We start from the raw sequence: 18,404 nt of genomic DNA, 5'->3' as shown, positions 1-18,404 counted from the left end.
CATTTAGAAAACCTTTGGTTTGAACACAGCACTTCATTTGAAAATTAATTTTCTTCAAAAACACTGCCCGAGTCCAATTTTACAGCCTTACGGGTGAAATTCCAGAGGGTAACCGCTATCTCAACACTAGTATCATACACGGGGTTTCTGCAGCCTCGTAACCATCAAGGACAAAGCTGTGCTGTTCCCTCCTGCAAATTGATCAAAACAAAAATAATTCCAGAGACAACAAGGGTTTGTAGATGCCACAAAATTTGCAAATGGCAGGAAGCCAGGAGCAAGGGAACAGCAGCTGCAGAAGTGCCACTACGAAGCTCCCACCAGTGCTTGGGGAATTTCCTAGAGCTTCGTCTGAAACGTCTCTGCACCGTGCAGCCGGCTCCAGCTCTGCTCTCTTCCCCCGCAGGCGTCTCACCTGCTTCAGGCATCTCACCTGCTTCAAGTCTCTACCTGCCCTTGTTTTCCTTTCCACCCCCATGCAAATCTCACACCATTCTTCCACTTTCTCCCCACCGAGACAAGGTTCTAACTTCTCTCCCTCCACTGCAGAACAGGCAGCATTTGTTGCTTGCAGATCTCTCCCCCTGCCGTGCCTTAAACCTCCTTCCCTTCCCAGGCCTGTCTTATCAGCGTGCAAGTCCGTGGGGGAGGACAGATTCACCTGGCTGGCCCCGTGCTCACCACGGAACGGAACGGAACGCCTGCTGACAGCCCCAGGCAGCTCTGTTCATAGCATTTGTAACACCAGCTGATACACTGACACAGGCAAGTAAGCTGTTCAGCAAGGATTCCCCGGAGGTTTGTGGGGCGAGGACCACAGCACTCCCAGGACTGTCCCGGTTCCAGCTGAAGCAAGAGAACAGCTTTGCCCCCGAGGCCCCGCCGAGCAGAGGTTTTCCAGCAGGGCCTGGGAGGTGGGTGGAACACTGGAAAAGCCTCAGACTTGGGCCAGGACCGGGAAAGGCGAGCGGGCAGGGAGGCAAGGGCCATCCACCCTCACAGCTGCAGCTCCTCACCGCACAGCTGTCTCCCTTCCGTCCTGATGCTGAGGATCAGCATTTCCTCCACGGCTTAGCCCCAGGGCCAGCGCTCAGCCCAGCAGCTCTGCATACGTAACTCCCAGACCTTTATCCTACATCCTTATCGTAACATCACCGGGATGTCGCATTACCTCCAGCATGTTGCTTTACAATATATAATCCGGCTGCTAAATCAAGATAATACCACTATAAAAACCAACACCATAATAACCTGTTCTACTATGAACAAGTTTTGCACGTAGCCTGAACAACACATTTCAATCACTGACTCAAGCACTTCTGGCTTTTAAGTTATTGCTAAAATATTTTACAAATTTGGAGTCACCAAATTAAAACCAGGGACGGCATCCCTAGAGGATGGCTGTGATACCAGATGATCCAGAGCAGCAGGAAGAGGGAACCATTCAAAGGAACAGCAAACCACCCCTTTTTCAGCTAGGGGAGTTTCCGAGGAGAGCCGAGGGCTTGCTGTTCCAAGTGCCAGAGAACATGGCCCAGATGTTAGCAACGCAGGGGACACTTCTGAGCTCCCCTACTTGTACAGCCAAAAAGAAAGGAGATACAATCCTGCAGTGCATCACTCACGGTACATTCAGGGAACCATCTGCAGAGGAGACCAGGCCAACGCTGTATCTATTTCTGGTCTCCCCCCAAGAGAGCAATTCCTTCCACAAGAGGTACTGGCAAGGCTACTCCGACCGTCACAGCTCACTGGAGAGGCTCTCCCTCCCATCCCACCACTGGAACAGTACGGACTTTGCCTACTGAAATAAATGACCACAAGGGAAGCGTGACTGCTGTCTGCAGGTACGCAGGGAGGAGGGGGAAACCTGGGAAGCAAAAGGAATGTTCTATGCTACCATAAAATAGTAAGAACAAGTCCCTTTAAAAGCTAGACATGAATCTACAGAAGCTGGGGTAGGGGAGAAGAATATATAGTACACACAACCACCTCCGTGTTAAGAGCAGCAGAATTCTAGACCAACACATCAGAAGCAGCAGTGTGACCATAATCCTGACTGGCTCTGGAATGAAGTGTCTAAGCCATACTATGCAGTGACCACAGGCAGCTGGGCTCCCTAACTCCGCCCCTCACCCTGACTTCCTCTGCCCCACGACAATACCATGAGCACATAAAACCAGAAATGATAATTTACCACCAAACTAAGTATCAACTCTCATCCAGTTTTAATTACTGAAGATTCATGATGTGCACGTAAATCCGAAACACTTAACATGTAAACTTAACCTATTTACGTATTCTTGTTCAGACTCACTTTTAAATGTTTAAATGTGCTTTGTATGTATGAAGTGTTGGTGCTGATCCCTAAGGTCAGTATTTATGCACCTCTATTACAGAGAATACTGTACACGTACATGAAAGAACAAGATGCTTTCATTTCCTCCTACATGGCAGATTCACAGGAACTTCTTACTGAAGATGAAAAGGTTCTCAGCTTCACCCACCAAGGTTTAAAAACACCACGTTATTAACTCCTTGGTGCCAGAAGCTAGAACATTACCACTTCAAAAGCAATCTGGAGTTTAAAGCCAAGGAGATAAAGATGAGAGTGGTCTTATTTTTGGTCTTTAAACCTATGAACTGCAGGGAAGCCTGGAACAGTCCCACTACTTCATGTTTTATAATCTGTATGCCTTTATATATTGCCACATGCTATATAGAACAAATTTCCCAGTATGTTTGTTATTTTCTGTGGGTTCCTTTTTCACTCTTCTATCTGGGATATCTCCCTTGTTTCAAGAGATCAGCTAAGGTTACTGGAGGATGCAATACATGACTCTGGGAGTTGTAACTGCTTTAGCCCAACAGGAGCCAAGAATAACATCAATGCCAGACATTCCTTCACCTTTGTGAAGCAGCACCAAGCCCTGGAGACAGGGAAAGGCAACCTACAACGACCCAAGATTTGGTCACCTGGGTTTGAGGCTTTTTTCTTTCTTTTGCCAGAAAACAAATCCACCCAGATTATCCAAGGTTAGCATATGACCACGTGAAACCCATCTACAGACTTACTGGAACGATAAAGGAGTCTAGTCTGGGTAAGGCACCTGTTGGTTTCAATGCCCCAGCAACTGACATAGCTAGTAGACAGATTAGGGACGTAACACCTGTCATCACAACAACCCAGACATCTTTTTTTTTTTTTTTTTTTTTTTTTTCCAACCCCCCCCCCCCCCCACAGAGAACACCCTACTGCCCTGGTCACAGTGACATGGTAAGCCATTGCTTCCTCTCTGCCCAGATGAGGTGGCAGCTGGAAGCTGATCTGCAGATCAGAAACCAAACAGCATCTACTTCAGAAAGGCCTGGCCTTGCCTGAACCTGGGTGGAGGTCAATGATAAATATTTAACAGCAAGATGGTTTACACCTGCTGCTGCAGGGTGGGGATGCTCCTCATTCCTTGATAGTCAGATATCTAATTAGTGGTGCTTGACAGCTGGCAACGCAGCAGGCTCCATTTCCTGTTGAAATGGGAAAAGGTCCACGGAGTGAAGAAATACAATGAATCTAGAACTGCCCAAAAATCTGTCTCTAAAAAATTGTGCTTTCTTCCTCTTTTCACCAAGGACAAGCAGCCTGGAGACTGCGAGAAAAAAACCCACCAAACAAAAAACCCACCACCAAAAAAAAAGTAACAAAGCCTATGAGCTAGGAGAGGACTAAGGCTGGCCACACAAATTCACACTGTCTCTCCAGAACTGCCCTACTGGCAGTACTTTTTCTGACATAACTAAGAATTAAATCAGCCCAGCTGCTGCAAAGGTGGTATCACTGTTTCTGACAGTAAGGAAAACTGCTGAAGGGACAATGACGACTCCTAGTGATTGATGTACCTTCTGTAAAAAGAAACTTAATGTGGAGTGGGAAAACGACTTCCAAATCCTGTTACAGAAACATCTTGTTAACCCAAACTTGTCTCTGAAGTTCTCTTACTGCTGAAGACAAAAACAATGACACCTGACATCCAGGTGGCTTCATCTCCTTGGGTTGCTCTCCCTGTCTCTCCTGGGACAGGTTAACATTTGGTTTAGAAGACAAAAAAATACTAACCTGACTCTGCCATAACTAAAACCAGTTTATTTCAAAATCTGCTAATGAAACGAGTGGAAAAAAGTGGTTAATAACAGTCTGCTCATTTTTTATTTTAAAGGAAAAACGGAACAGTATTATTTCAATCATTCAAGCTGCTGTATATGTTAGTACTGGCTAGTCATCTATACAAACAGATGTACCTTGTTATACATTCCTATATACTAATAGCTATTATTAAGAAAATAAAATCTAATTTGAATACAGATGTAGTTATGTTTTGGGGAAAGAAGTAGTTATTTTGTTGTATTTGTTACTTAATCCTGTGTGTTTGTAAACAGATGTACATTACCTGATGAAGTGCTCCGGCTGGTAGAATAATAGCATCACCAAGAAACTGAATAACCGTACAGGTTTTTACTCCATATTCTTCAAGAAGTCTTTGGCGAAGTTTTTTATTCACATACCAACTCTGATCACGTATTGGATCATGCTCTGGTAGAACTTCTAAGCCTTGCTCTTTTGCTATCTGTAAGTACAGAAAAGATCCCATGTCACTTTCAAACGGAGTTGAACCTTCTGCTGCCAAGTTGTAAGTATACCTAACTTACAAAGCAAAATTACGGTGTTCTCTCTCAATACCCAAATGAGAATTTTAGTTAGGGATTCAAAAGAACCTCAAAGGAACTAGGAAGTCCCACTGAACTGAAGACATCTGCACTCCAACTCCCACTCCAAAATGTAAAGCTTTGCTGCCAATTCCTCAAGCTTCCGACCTTCAGTTCTGACACAGACACATGACACCATAGCCTCAGCTCAGGAAAAAAGCAGCAGATAAAACTAAGGGTCATACGGTCCTGGGCAACCTGCTCTAGGCGACTCTACCTGAGCACAGGGGTTGACAAAAGGACCTCAAGAGGTCCCCTTCCAATCTCAACCACTTAACTTATTTTCCTACCATCCCATCAAGGAATTCAGAAAGAAATGATGGAGATAAAAAAAGTGCTTCCTGACAGCAACAAACTTACTGCAATAACCATTTCTCACCAAGTTAACCACAGGGGAACAAGTATCACCCTTTATCAGTTGCTAATCAATCATAGTGACTAAAGATAAAAAACACATATCCAATCCATCTGTCATGACTCAGGAGACAATTATCTCATTAAAAACAATGATGTTTATCCATACTGATATTAAATATACTTAATTAGGTGATGCAGAGCTTGAAACTGTTCTTGTTTACCACCACCTTTTTTCTGTACTAAAAACGTACTAAGATTTTATCTTTTCTCAGCGGCAAAGCAGTCCCAAGGTCTAGTTAACAATTAATCTCCGATTCACTATTTCAAAAATACCACCACATGAAAAATACAAGGTGGTAAGCAATTCACTCTGGATATCACAGCAAGCTGTGGCAGTAAATGACAAACTTTATTACCTAGCATCTTAAGTGCTTCTGTTTTAAACCTGCTGCTCAAAGACCTTCACAATATCCCTTAATTGCTTTGAAAGAAGAAATGCCGAGTAATACTCACTGTTCACCTATTCCCTCGCATTCATGATTCTGTTCACAATTTTTCTGAACTGAAGAGCCACCACCCACTCTGTGAGCGTCAACTTTTTGACTGAACGGAAAAGTCTCACTGTGTAATTCATCTCTCCTGGAATTAGCTGTATTTTATTTACTCCCTCCGCAGTTCAGGTTGCCAAAGAGCAAATGTTTCAGTCACCAGAGGACAGCTGCCCTGGGACTGGAACACTGCCTTATTGCCCATGAGAATCTTTACTACTAAATTTCTTAGGCTCCTCCTGCTCACCATAGAGACCCTGGCCTCCAGCCTGTTTATGGACCCCTTTGGTTCAGCTAGTTAAAACTCATCTGATTTTCCTTCCGTAGTGAAGACAATGAAGCCTACTTTCCCTCAAGTGCTATTTGGTATTTCTGTCATCTGTCAAGACCACCTTCTAGAACATGGAAACATGCTAAGGACAGGGCACAGAAAACTGCTTCCAAGATGGTATCTCTAAATCTAATACTCATCCTATGCTCTAAGTAACAACCCGAAAGATTCTGATATGGCTCACACACAGCTGAAGGAACATCTACCCCATAGCTAGCACTGAGTAAGTCTGCTGGCCTTGGGTGCATTATCCCCCACTGCTTTCGTCTTCACCAGGAGCCAAAGCATGTTCTTTGAGCTAAGTGAAGCAACGCAAGAGTCCTTATGAAGATCAGTGGCTGCTGGCTTGCAAGGTCAGGGTGTTTCGCATGGGACAATTCACAAAAATTTCATCATCTGATAATGCAAGAATGGATCAGTGACAGAAAAAGATTACCCTACAAATTATCCTTTGTATCAAGAGAAGGACAAGAATAGATCACCATGGCCTTCTGAGCTTTCAGAGTTTGCAGGCTACCTGTAACTCTTAAAAGTGAGTATGTTAACATGTTACTTATTTGATTTGTTGATGATGTAGCAGGTAAATTATGATTTATGCACTATAAAGGAAATAATTTTGCTTCCTTCCCTTACCTTCCCTAAACACAGGGGCAGGATTTGTGGGTTTTGCCAGCTCCCTTTGATTTACCACCAGTTACTTGTATTATATTTTTAAAAAATGTATTATAAATCTAACCTTTTGCAGAAACTCCCTTATTTTGTCAGCATCTTTGCCAGCATAAATGTGCCATAAAGCACCAGGTAATTCACTTGAATCTTTCAACCGCTTCCTTAAAAGGTCATCCAAATCTTCCTCTTCCAACTTCTTCAAAACTCCTAAGATTCAACAAAAAAAAATAAAAGTGAGAAAAACTTAAACCCAACACCTTTCTGAACTTCTTGTGTGAGGACTGAGCAGATCAGTGTTTGCTGAATACAAGAGAAGCCCCCAGATGATCTTTTTGTTTGGTATTTGTAATTAGTTACTAGAACATGAACATCATAAACAGCTTAAAAGCAATGTTTAATTTTTAAACTTTTTTACATTTCTTGAATTTGGTAAAATATTTTCCTACCTGAAATAAACGAGCAGGACTGGCATCAAAAAATTAAACTACTAAAAAAGGTGTTTTCCTGCAGTCAGCAAAAGTAGTGTTTTGCACGCTGTTCTGCAATTAGAACTCTCCCAATGTAAGTTTTGCTGCTATTAACTCAGTGCATAAGTGAAAACATAGCAAATAGAAGACAGTGAACTTTACTGCAGCTCTATTAGTCACACCCAAAATCTACACTTGCTGATTACGGACCATGGGGACAAAAGAATAAGGGTGAAGAAACAAAACTATTTCAGGGATTCAAAGACTGTTTCACATAAGTAATAAACCTCATACAAGATGACTAACATGTACCAATTTAAGCTCTCCAGTCCTGAAAAATTACATTACAGTCCAAATTCAATAGACCAAACGCAGTGCATCCAGAGGGAGCAGAATAAACAGAAGTTTTAGCAAATACATCATCCTGACATAATTGTTAGGACTACCACAGCTTCCAGAGAAAATCCTTCATCCTGCACTTTCATTAGCCCTGCCACAGAAACGGTACATCAATTAGAGCTAATGGTAAAAAAAGTGAAGAGAGTTTGAAATACCATTTCATAATTCATGAACTGCAGTGTATTTTATGCAGAATTAATGTGTGTGCAAATTCTTGAAACAAAGAATCTCCCAGGTTTAAGCAAGTACTTATGGATATCATTCATCCCTTTCAGAAGAACAGTGTCAATTTTAAAAGCGACAGATCGTTCAGTACATCTACACCTCTTACAGTGAGCTTTCCTCACCTGATTTGGAAAGTACTCCATTTCCTTTTGCTATGCCAACATAAACAAGGATGTTCACGACATCAGAAACTTCAATATGGAGATTTGTGGTTCCTACATCATGGTCTTTAGTAGCAGCCACACCTATGTTACAAGACAAAATTAAGATTTCTTGTATTGCATATTCACCTTCAAATAAAACGTGCGACAGCTGAGAAGGAATTTCTGAAGGTACATGACACATCACAGAAAAGCTTTTTACATACAGACAGGCTTTAATGTGGAAAATACTGAGATACAGAAACTACAAACATGCTTTTGTTTCCCTTGCTAAACAGAAAACGTTACTTTTTAATAGAGCTCTTGAGATATCTCTCAGCCCGGGTAACTGTCCCTAGGTAGCAGCTGTGTCAGAACCAAGCACATTTCAGCAGAATAATGAGAGACATTTCCTAACCACCACGTTCCTTCTCCACCTTTCAGGTTGTTCAGACCAAAATGTAACTGCAATGAATACACAAGGCTGTAAAATTGAACGTGTCACTTTTATGACTGGCTGTAAGCTGATGTCTTCATCAAAAGAAATCCCCAAGCAGAAAGAAAAATTAATTTTTGTTCTAACAGGTGAAAACATACATGCTTAAGTCAAAAAGACACTAAGCCTTGCAGCAAGATTACATGAAACTGTCATTAATAGTTCAGTTCTTTGGACCCATGCCTTTATCAACACCATTAATAAGTTTATTTCGAAGGACATCTGGAGAACTTGCTAAATCAAAGTCATCATGCCACAAATTACAACTCAATTCTTGTCCTATTACGGCAATTTGTAAAACAGAATTGAATAAATTTGTTTGCAAAAGAAGGAGCAGCTGGAAAAGGTCCGAGGGAAACAACCTTTTCTGAACACGTTTTTGAGTGTACAGCATACAATACAAATAACGAGAAATACACTGAGATTTACGACCAGACTTATGAACACAATATTTCACAGTGTTTTGTCATACAGCATTATTAAAAGATAGGATCTGCCTTTGTGTAAAAGCAGCTAACCATTTCTATGCTTCAAAAGACTGTAACAGCACAAGAAAACACAGAAAGAAATGCAGAAGCAAATTAACTCTTACGCCTGAGGTGTATGCACTGTGCAAATCAGTCAAGTATTTCTCTTAAATTCAGTGAACAATTCTCCAAGCAAGGTCAGCTTTCTATCAAGCACTGTAACGTGCGATATCCCTCACTTTTAAGGGAAGAGGTAACTACTACACTTCAAGGGCATACTCACCATAGGCACTGCATAGCCTGGGTCCCAAATCTGGACGGACAAAAAATCCTGGCAGGTGAGAAGCCAAGTTTAGTTTTCCTTCCGGACTACAATATTCGGGCAAGGGTAAACTTTTTAGTAAGTCCTCATATCTGCAGGAGAAGAGGAAGGAGAATGCAAGTGAATGTGTGTCACTACACAGAGAGAAAAAAAACAACACGGAGATATTAAACTCAAATACCTGGCTGGCATCATAGCCTTGAAATCTTCCCCAGAAGGCCAATCTTTCAGTTTTAGTAGAGCTGTTTCCCCATTTTTTATTTTCTGCCGTTCTGCAGGTAACACAGAAATTATTAAAAACTAATACACTGTAGGTGTACTTTTATTTACTCAACTAAAATAGGTAACGAGCTCTTAACCCGTCTATAAAGGTTTCATTCATGAAACAGGAGATAATTCATTTTGAGACTCAAGAATGATACAAAACAACTCAACCGGTTGAGGAACAATGACATTTGTCTGGTTTCTTAGTCAGACATTACAAGTACAGTAGTGCACCTTTAATTCTTCAAACGTACAAAATGCAAGCTTCCATCACATTCTCTGGAAAGATTACCTAGAGCTTTCTTTTTAAAATGAAGTTTCTTCAAAGCCTCAAGATCCATAAAGAATATTTTTAACTGCAGTTTCTAACATTGACCATGTTCAGAATCAATGAATAATACATTTAAAGTAACGTACTTGAAACATCTTCGAAACCATCCCAGAACTCCTTGACGTTGGTGTTTGAAATAATACTGTCTTTGCAATTCAAAATGTCAGCTTGCTGGTTTCCAAAATCTAAACTAATTGACTCGGCTTTCCACAGACTGAAGTTCATTTTCTTATGCATACCTGACACTAAAACAGGCTGTAAAACAATAAAATGATAATTTAAAAAAATCAATATATATCCTTTCACAAGCAAACACCTTCATTGATACTGCAGTACAAACGCATCTGAAACGCACACTGAAAGACCTCGGCCCTACCGAGCTGTTAAGACTTTCTCCAACAGCAACCATACCCGAGATGTCACACGCGCATCTTTCTGGAATATGAATCTCCGTAATTTCTTATTTACTTTCAGCAGTTAAGTGAAGTTTTAACTACACAAGGTTCGTATGTGGGCTACACCTGACAAGCTTTTGCCCACTGCTAACAATACGTTCTCAAACATGGAGTTAGGCAAATCTGCCCTTCAACACACCTCCCCCAGAGCTCACACCGAGGTCACTTTATAGACTGAACGGCTCAATACCTACCCTTCCTTGTTTCCAGCACTCTTTGAAGAGCTTCCAGTTGTTGCTGTTTTTATGGTCTCTGAGCCACAAAACATGCTTATCACAGATCCATGAATACTGAATATCACTGTACCGTTTACTGCAGTCATCCTGAATACATTTTCTATCATCCTTTGGCTCATCTTTTATTTCAGATTTTACATTTATCTTTGGTGCTCTGTTTGGTGGAATCTTGTTTTCTACTACTGAAGCAATTATGTCATCAAGAATGTTCGGCATAGTCCTTCCACTCTTGCCACTCTATTAGAAAACAAACAAATGTATGCTTAAACAACACAAACCCAAATAAAGTTAATGCAATTCCTTTTGCAGTAGAATGACAACATTTCATTACCAATTAGAAGCCTGCAGTTATCTACTTTCTTTGCAGAAAACTGCATACATTCCCACATGGAAAAAGTCAGAAATACAGAGTTACTACAAAATACAATATATTGGAAGCTTCCTTTATTTTGTCAGGTTAAGGCTTTATTTAACTTAACGGACATTTTCTTTATAGTAGCTATCAATTATAACTTTATATATATACATATATATATATATAAAAAAATAAATAAAAATAAAAATGTTAAGGCATATGTGTGCATATAAGTTTTAACTATAAATAAGTATTTAAAGCAACACAGCTATCAGACTGCTCTAACTAAAAAGTACCAAAACAAACGATAGAGGTGATCAAATCCTGACATAAAAAACATGTTGTCTTGTAAACACTTACTGCTGTTCCCGTTGAGTAAACTGGAGCAAAAGCAATACCCGCATCTGTAGAACCTAGACGCAGTTTGCCTGCTGTTGTAGTTAACAAATCTCGTAAGGTTGAGCCCTGCTCATTGTTCTGCGATGCAGGAGGGGAGCTTTTACAGTTCTGGGACTCCAAATTATCTTGGTCTTTCTCCTCCTTTGAATGTTTTCCAGGACATTCTTTATTCTCTAAAACAAAAATAATCTACATTAGAAGTTTATACTGTTGTATTACAATGCAGACATAGGAACAGCACCAGTATCCTGCATTTTATAGTGGTGGTAATATACTGTAGCACTAGCACTTTATTCACCTGAAAACACACCAGAGGATGAACTAGATCCTTCAAAATGCAGTCAAACTGTGTGACAATGAAAAGGCCTTCCTCAGCATCTCAGACATGCAGCTGAGTGAGTACCTGTCACAAATAAGAGATGCTGTAGCTGGAAATACTGCTTTATTACACATGCATTCCACCATTGGCTCTTCAATTCCGTATCACTAGTGCCCCCAAAGTCACGGACATGGTATAACCATTTCAAACATATACCTTTCTTTTCTTCTCTGGCTTTCTGCTCTGCAAGATCAGCTAACCAATGCAGCGGTGACTGGGATTCAGGCGGCGTTAACTTGCTGTCTGTGCTTACATCACTCCTTGGACTTGTATTACCATTTGTCTCGGACTTTTGAGGAGTATTCTGCTGTTGAGACTCAGGCATGCACAGAGAAATTTTATTACTGTGGTTAAGGACATTCTGCAAAACCTGTAAAGAACAAATTTATTTTTAGTATGTCACTTTGCTTTAATGTATTTCAAAAACAAGGCTAGCACTTCACCACCGTATATGTAAATTAAAATGCAACTGTTACTATTCAAATATAAAAATCCACAAGAATCAGAACACCTGAACAAACTGTGATGTATTTTAGACTTACCTGAGACACACCATTCATCGCAGGGAGCTTGCCAGCTTGCGTGCTCTGCTTGCTGGTACACTGACAATGGGATTTAATTTCAAATTTTTCTCTAATATTATGCATAGCATCTAAAAGATCTGTCAAAACTAGAAGACAATTAAGGAGAAAACCATCAGAAGATTTGTGACCTTCTTTACAATACATGCACTATAATGCTAAAATGCTATCTCTAAACCTTTTAAAAATTTAAACTATTAAAAATGCTAAATTTAACACTCAAAAATACTAGAAAAGACTGTCCCATTTACCTTAAAGCTTGTGCAGGAAGAGACAAGGTCTTTAATTAAATAAATGCCCACCACTCTTCTGAAGAATCTAACCTTCACTCTGCATTCCCATTGCATGGCACGAACCAAGCAAACCAGTCATTCATTATTTACTCATTGCTCAATGGGTGCATCACTGCTTCACGTAATGAAACCGTCAAACTACAGACTGAAGCGAGCCATGTCTTGACAAAAAAATTACTACGTGATCATGTAATTTAAGGCTGTTTGGTAATGGGTACGCACAGAAGAACCAAATCAATGCTACGCAGGGAGTCTTCACTGTGCTGTTTCCAGATGAGTGGTTCACTTCACAATTTAAAATTAAAACCAGTTTCAGTCTGGAACCTGTTCTGGGGAATGTCACAATTTGAATTTATTATGGAATCTAACCAACCTTCATTTCTACGTGAACTAACATGCAACAGCCCATAAAATAATGACTGCGTCTGTATTTTCAGCTTAAAATAACTTGGGAATTTACTTAACAAGTTTAAGGGTTCCTCTGAGTTTTTCTATGGTCTGCATCAATGCTGCCAGAGATCACAAGTGAAGTTGTGCTAACAACTACCACACTAACTAACCATGCTTCTTCACAACATTTACTTGGTTGTAACAAAAATTTTGAATTTAGCTGGGTTTAGGATTACTGCTGAAGTTTTTCATTTATCACAAGCTCTTTCCCTGTGTTTTGCTTTAAGATGCTCAATCAGATGTCCAATCAAAACCACACATGAATCTTTTCTTTTTTGGGTGGGTGAAGGGGACAGAAAACAGTAAAAAACGAATCCCCAAAGATCTGTTGCCACATAATGCTCCTCAGCAGCACTATTTAAGATTTTCTTTCAACAGGTAAGGTCAGATTTATTAAGTACATTCTGGCTGTTTTATTCTGCTCTGAAAAGGTACAAAAAAGTTATACCAAACACCCTCAATTTCTTCACTGCCTGTCCCCAAAAGCACTTCAGACATCTGTCAGCTCACTGCACTTTCTCCCTTCATCATCTCTGCCCCTTGCTGTTAAATGCCCAGCATCACTTGCCTTCCTGCAACGGTTTGACACAATTTGCAGGTTTTTAAATAGAAAATGTGAAGTTTCAAGAAACAACTCTGGGCCCTCTTCACAGAAAGACCTGGGAAAAAACACATCCTGCTTGCTCACAGGTGGTCTTACCAGAGCCTGGAATAATCTGTGTCGGCATCAGGTGTTTGTGATCATGAGGCTGTCCCTTCACACACTTCATCCAGGCATACAGCTCCTTATCTGCAAAGTAACGTTGCCAATTGTTTTACTTTACTCGCAGTGGTATAGAGACAGGGCTAACTAACATTTTTCAGATTTGTTTTAGTTAGAAACGGTTTTCTAAACACACTGTGAGTCTTCTGTCCTGGTATCCTGTGTGACAAAGATTGGCATACAGCAGCTACTTTTCACAATACAGAAAAGAATAAAGAGTTCTAACAATACTGAAATAGCTGCATCTGTAACACAGACGCTTGCCAACAACCTCAAAGTTTTGAGGTATATTCCCTTTATTATGTTTAGTGACTTGCCAATTTAGCGTAAGCTGGAATCCTTTAAGTTGAGGCAGTGAGACTCCCCTGATGAATTCTAACATGGAAAAGAGACACAATTAGGCTGTGATTGTATGGTTAATTTAATTTGATGCAATCCACGCTCCAACAGCTCCAAAGTGGCTGTCTTCAACCAGAGAGGGCCAAACAAGCTAAACATGAACTTTTAACCGAATCAACTCTCTGGTTTGGTCTACCACGCAGCTGCACCGATGTTACTGGTGGCACAGAGAGGGAAGTTGCACCATACGTCACATTAAAGCAACCATGAAACCACAAGTCTGTATGTATTGGTTGAAAATTGTCTGTGGCAGCAAAGAGGGCCTAACTGGTAGGAAACAGGCTTTCTATAATGTTTCAGGAAGACTGTCCCTGCCCGAAAAATATGCAGTGTAAAGACAAGACAGAGGAAGAACAAGAGCAAAAAATGCCTGGCCAAGCAACTGGTCCCCAGTTTGCTCTGTGATTCTGGGGCAGAAACAGGAATGCAATTTCTCTCTCGACCCCTGGTCTTGTATCCTATCTAATGGACTGCCAGTTTTAAGAGACTTTAGTTCTTTTTACTAGCTTGCTCAGCTCCAGCAATGTAAGCTAAGGAGTACACTAAAGAAAGCATTTAGCACATCTAAAGCATTACATTCCTACACTGTAATAGATACACACGTACCAAATGTTCCTTTCAGATAAATATTAGCTTTGTTAGCCATTGTGTAGTTTTCATAACTCCTAAAACATTGAAATATGTAACGGGTAGCAAACAAATCAAATCAAAAACCAAAATAGCCTGTAAAATACTTCACATATTTTATCACTGAAATGCCATAACGTGGCACTCCACCTGATGGTGCCACAAACTGTCTGAAGGTAACAATGGATGCACAGTCATTCATTCATGCAGTACTGATAGAAGTCGCTGATAAATAATCTAAGTATGGAATATTTAAACCTCTAGCATTCCTGCTGAAGCAGGGGGAAACCAGTTCTTCCCCGTTACATTCAGGCAACTGTAAAAACAACTACTGGTTCCAGGAAAAATGGTGTAATTATATAGAGACGTGGTTCTGAACTTTGTATGCGAGTGCCAAAGGAGAGATACAGTTCACATGAATCCTACGGCATCATTAGAAATAAAGCTGCGGAGAGGGACGCTATCGTACTGCTTTTGCACGTTATGTTGGGATGAACAGTAAAGAGAAAGTCTTCCCTGTTAAGGGGACTGAAAAGAAGCCTGCTTCTGTATACTGCTTTTTGTAAGCTTTGAAGATATTTTACTAAAACTTTCCTGGCTGGTTAACACGCACACTATAAAAAGCCTCTGACCGCATGTTCCCACTAGGGTAAATAATGTTCGGCGTATATCCCAAGCCACGTCAGATGGATGCAGACACATGCACACACAGAGGCTTAAGCCAGTTGAGAGCCGCTGAAGCAGCCTCCAGCACTGAAACATTAATGACTGTTCTCAGTATTAAAAACCACCAACATTAGTTCTCTAGAAACTTCAGGATTTGATGGAAGTCTCTGGGAACATCCTAGAACCACAGTGGAGGAGACCTCTAACCGCAAGCGAAGGACAAAGGGGATGGTCTCTCCATTTATCAAACATTTGCCATCTAACGGTTAAACTTTTATTTTACCGACATTTCACATCTGTGACATTATGCTGCTATGACAAACATGGAAATGCTTTTCGAAACAGCATTATACTTGAATCAGTTCCTGGCGCAGTGTTTGACCGCACGACTGTGCCAGGGCACAATGCCTGCCACCCAGGGGAAGGCAGTCCTTTCCAACAAGCAGCCTGAGCACCATGTCACAGCCGAGGGCTGAATCACCAGATCAATCTTCCAAGCCATTCTCTCTTTCAACTGCAACCAGGCTGGGTCACTCAGAAATCACAGGCCTGTAAGTCAGTCCTGTTGTACTCCACTACAGACTAAACTAGCCATTCCCATTAAAGCACAGAATTAAACGAAGTATGTGTGTAGGCTGCTGGATTGTGAAACCTCCATTAATGCTCATTTTGAATACCACGTAAATTGTTTTTCTCCATCTCTTCTTTTTTTATAATAAAAACCAGGCTGTTAAGTCAGTAAGACAAACCATGTACTTCCGAAGGGAGGACCCCAGAAAGCACTCAAATCAAGGCAAGTCTTAGCAATGAGTTACCATAAAGCAGGGAGGTGTAACAGAGTGCCAGTCTCACAGCTAAGAACAAGATTTAACCTTGAGGGGCAAGGCACCAGCAATCCAAGACAATCCACACAAAAAAAGACTGAAAAGCGGACAAAGACCTAAAATAGCCCCCACAGCAGTTGCTTTCTGAATGACCGATTCTACATTTACCAACAAAAAAGGAGGCAAAAAAGATCTAAGAGAAACTAAAACACACAAGCAGTAATTTAACACTTTACAGAAAGGCAGTTACACTTGTGGATCAGCAGCTCTGCAACAAATGAGAATAAACAGCCTATACAATACTCTAGCTCATAAAGAACTGACCTCTAGAACTTTTTCTTTCCTTTGCCTTGTAACAATCTAGGCAGACCACAAATCCACATTTTTGGCAGACCCAATGAATGTTAAATAATGTGGCTTCACATGCATCACACATCTCACGGACTCCTCTCACTGCTCTCTTCCATGCAATTTTGGCTGAAATACAAAAAAAGCAGAATAAAAGGACTGAAATTTAAATGCAAAGCACAGAATGAATAGTCTTTATAGATGAAGCATTCGTAATTTTCCCCTCAGACGCAAGTGGGTGTGGGGGGAGGAAAGTGATCCTTCATAAACAGGCCATCAACATTTACCCTCTTAGTTGCATTACACAGCATCCCCATCAATGCTATTATTAATACACTATAAAGAAATTAAAGCATCCAAAAAACACAGGCCAAAGTAATATAGAAAGAACATTCCTGCTCAACATGAGTGGGCTGCAAGTATGAAGAAGAACTTCTTCAACATGTACTTCTAACCCCGTGCAATGAAGAGAGCTGGTTTTTTCACCTGACTGCCAATGGGACATGTTTAATCTCAAGAGCAGCCAAACCGGTGAGCTGGATGGTTAGAGTCGGGGTGGTGGTGGTGGTGGTGGTGGGGGTGCCTGTCCCAGAGACCTGGCTCATACTTCTGCTTTCTGCCCTACCTCCTCCTCCTATTGCCTGGAATTAGCCACGCCACCAGTGCGTTTCCAGCCTGTGCCCATCTGCTGTGGGCCAGAAAGACGAACCGTGGCTTTGGTAGGGAGATGATGCTGTTAGCACATGCTTCACGTGGCACGTGCTATCATGCTATTCTCCTTTGTTCTGGGAAGGAGACACCTCAGAAACACAACGTCTGTTGGCAGGAATCAGTACCTGGCTCACTGCAGGCCTTAGCCTGGAGCTGGCCGCTCTGGCTGGAAAGCTGGAGGCCAAGCTGGGAACCAGGCTGCTCCAGTCCCAACAGCAGCCTGGACCTGGCCCAGCACAGCCACCAGTGTAGGGAGGGGGAATGGGCTGGCCTGCTGAGGAAGGTCCTTGCCCCTTCCCGACATACTCTCTTACAAAACAGCCTAGAAAAATCCAGTGTGACAATCTGGTGAAGTGAGCTACTCAAAAGGAAGCAATGGGTCACGACAAACGCAAACGCTCCAGTAAACTGCAGAACACTTAAGAGCATCTGAGGTTTCCTTACCGTCTTTTTTCACCCAGGACATGGCTGTTTTTTCAGATGTTACTAACTGACAAAATTTATCACCTATGATATCTAGAATGTATTTAGAAGTTTCTAAGTCCAGTTCATCATCATCATAGTTTTCATGTGTCCATAAACTCAGCGCTTCATCATCATATTGATCAGGAGAGGAGAAACCATCTATTCTAACCACTCCGTTCTTACTAAAAGATAACCTAAAAATGAAAACAGACAGTTTAGCTGCATAGAACATACTCTGTGACTTACAGTTTACTTGCTAATTTACCTTACTGCTTATGTTGTACCAGTAAATTTTCTTTACCTGCTTCAGCATCCTGCCATATCTTCTAATTTAAAAATAAATCCTACTGCCAAACATAGTTTTAAAACAAACAGTAAGAAAGCATGAAAACTAGAACCAACTTTTAAAGCACTTTTTGTACTCAGTTTACTCAGCATGTTCTCCCTGTAATATTTATTACTGCTTTAAAATTGCAGACAGGAAAATTATCTTCCCCCCCCCCCCCCCCAAAGTTTCACCTATTCCTTGCCTTTGATTTTTGGAGTGTCATGACAGCAATCATTCCGTCTATTTTATAGATCTTTCTATCCTACTGCTCTCATACTCAGAAAACACTGTATTTTAAGTCTTTCTAGGCAGAATATATCACTAATAAAAGGTAACTTTTTGTACCTG

At 41.0% G+C, this 18,404-nt stretch overlaps 1 protein-coding gene across 5 annotated transcripts in view; it reads right to left on the bottom strand.

Moving 5' to 3' along the window:
• Positions 1-18,404, bottom strand: part of JMJD1C (jumonji domain containing 1C) — a 153,517-nt gene that overhangs the window by 10,333 nt on the left and 124,780 nt on the right. For 4 of the 5 annotated variants that reach the window (XM_040606444.1, XM_040606445.1, XM_040606447.1 and 1 more), the window contains 13 exons: positions 17,708-17,922; positions 16,529-16,681; positions 13,626-13,715; positions 12,144-12,271; positions 11,758-11,971; positions 11,184-11,395; positions 10,427-10,705; positions 9,864-10,032; positions 9,364-9,454; positions 9,144-9,274; positions 7,880-8,002; positions 6,734-6,873; positions 4,446-4,622 (listed from right to left, as the gene is read on the bottom strand). In XM_040606444.1, the coding sequence (XP_040462378.1) occupies positions 4,446-4,622; positions 6,734-6,873; positions 7,880-8,002; positions 9,144-9,274; positions 9,364-9,454; positions 9,864-10,032; positions 10,427-10,705; positions 11,184-11,395; positions 11,758-11,971; positions 12,144-12,271; positions 13,626-13,715; positions 16,529-16,681; positions 17,708-17,922 (2,122 nt within the window). Of the gene's footprint in view, positions 1-4,445; positions 4,623-6,733; positions 6,874-7,879; positions 8,003-9,143; positions 9,275-9,363; positions 9,455-9,863; positions 10,033-10,426; positions 10,706-11,183; positions 11,396-11,520; positions 11,626-11,757; positions 11,972-12,143; positions 12,272-13,625; positions 13,716-16,528; positions 16,682-17,707; positions 17,923-18,404 lie in introns of those variants that run through there. The other variant, XR_005829634.1, reaches the window with a different exon arrangement.

The sequence above is a fragment of the Falco naumanni genome, chromosome 9, assembly GCF_017639655.2.
Source record: "Falco naumanni isolate bFalNau1 chromosome 9, bFalNau1.pat, whole genome shotgun sequence".
NCBI lineage: Eukaryota > Metazoa > Chordata > Aves > Falconiformes > Falconidae > Falco > Falco naumanni.
Note: the sequence above shows the minus strand (reverse complement) of the source record. Positions and strands in the feature narration are given on the sequence as shown.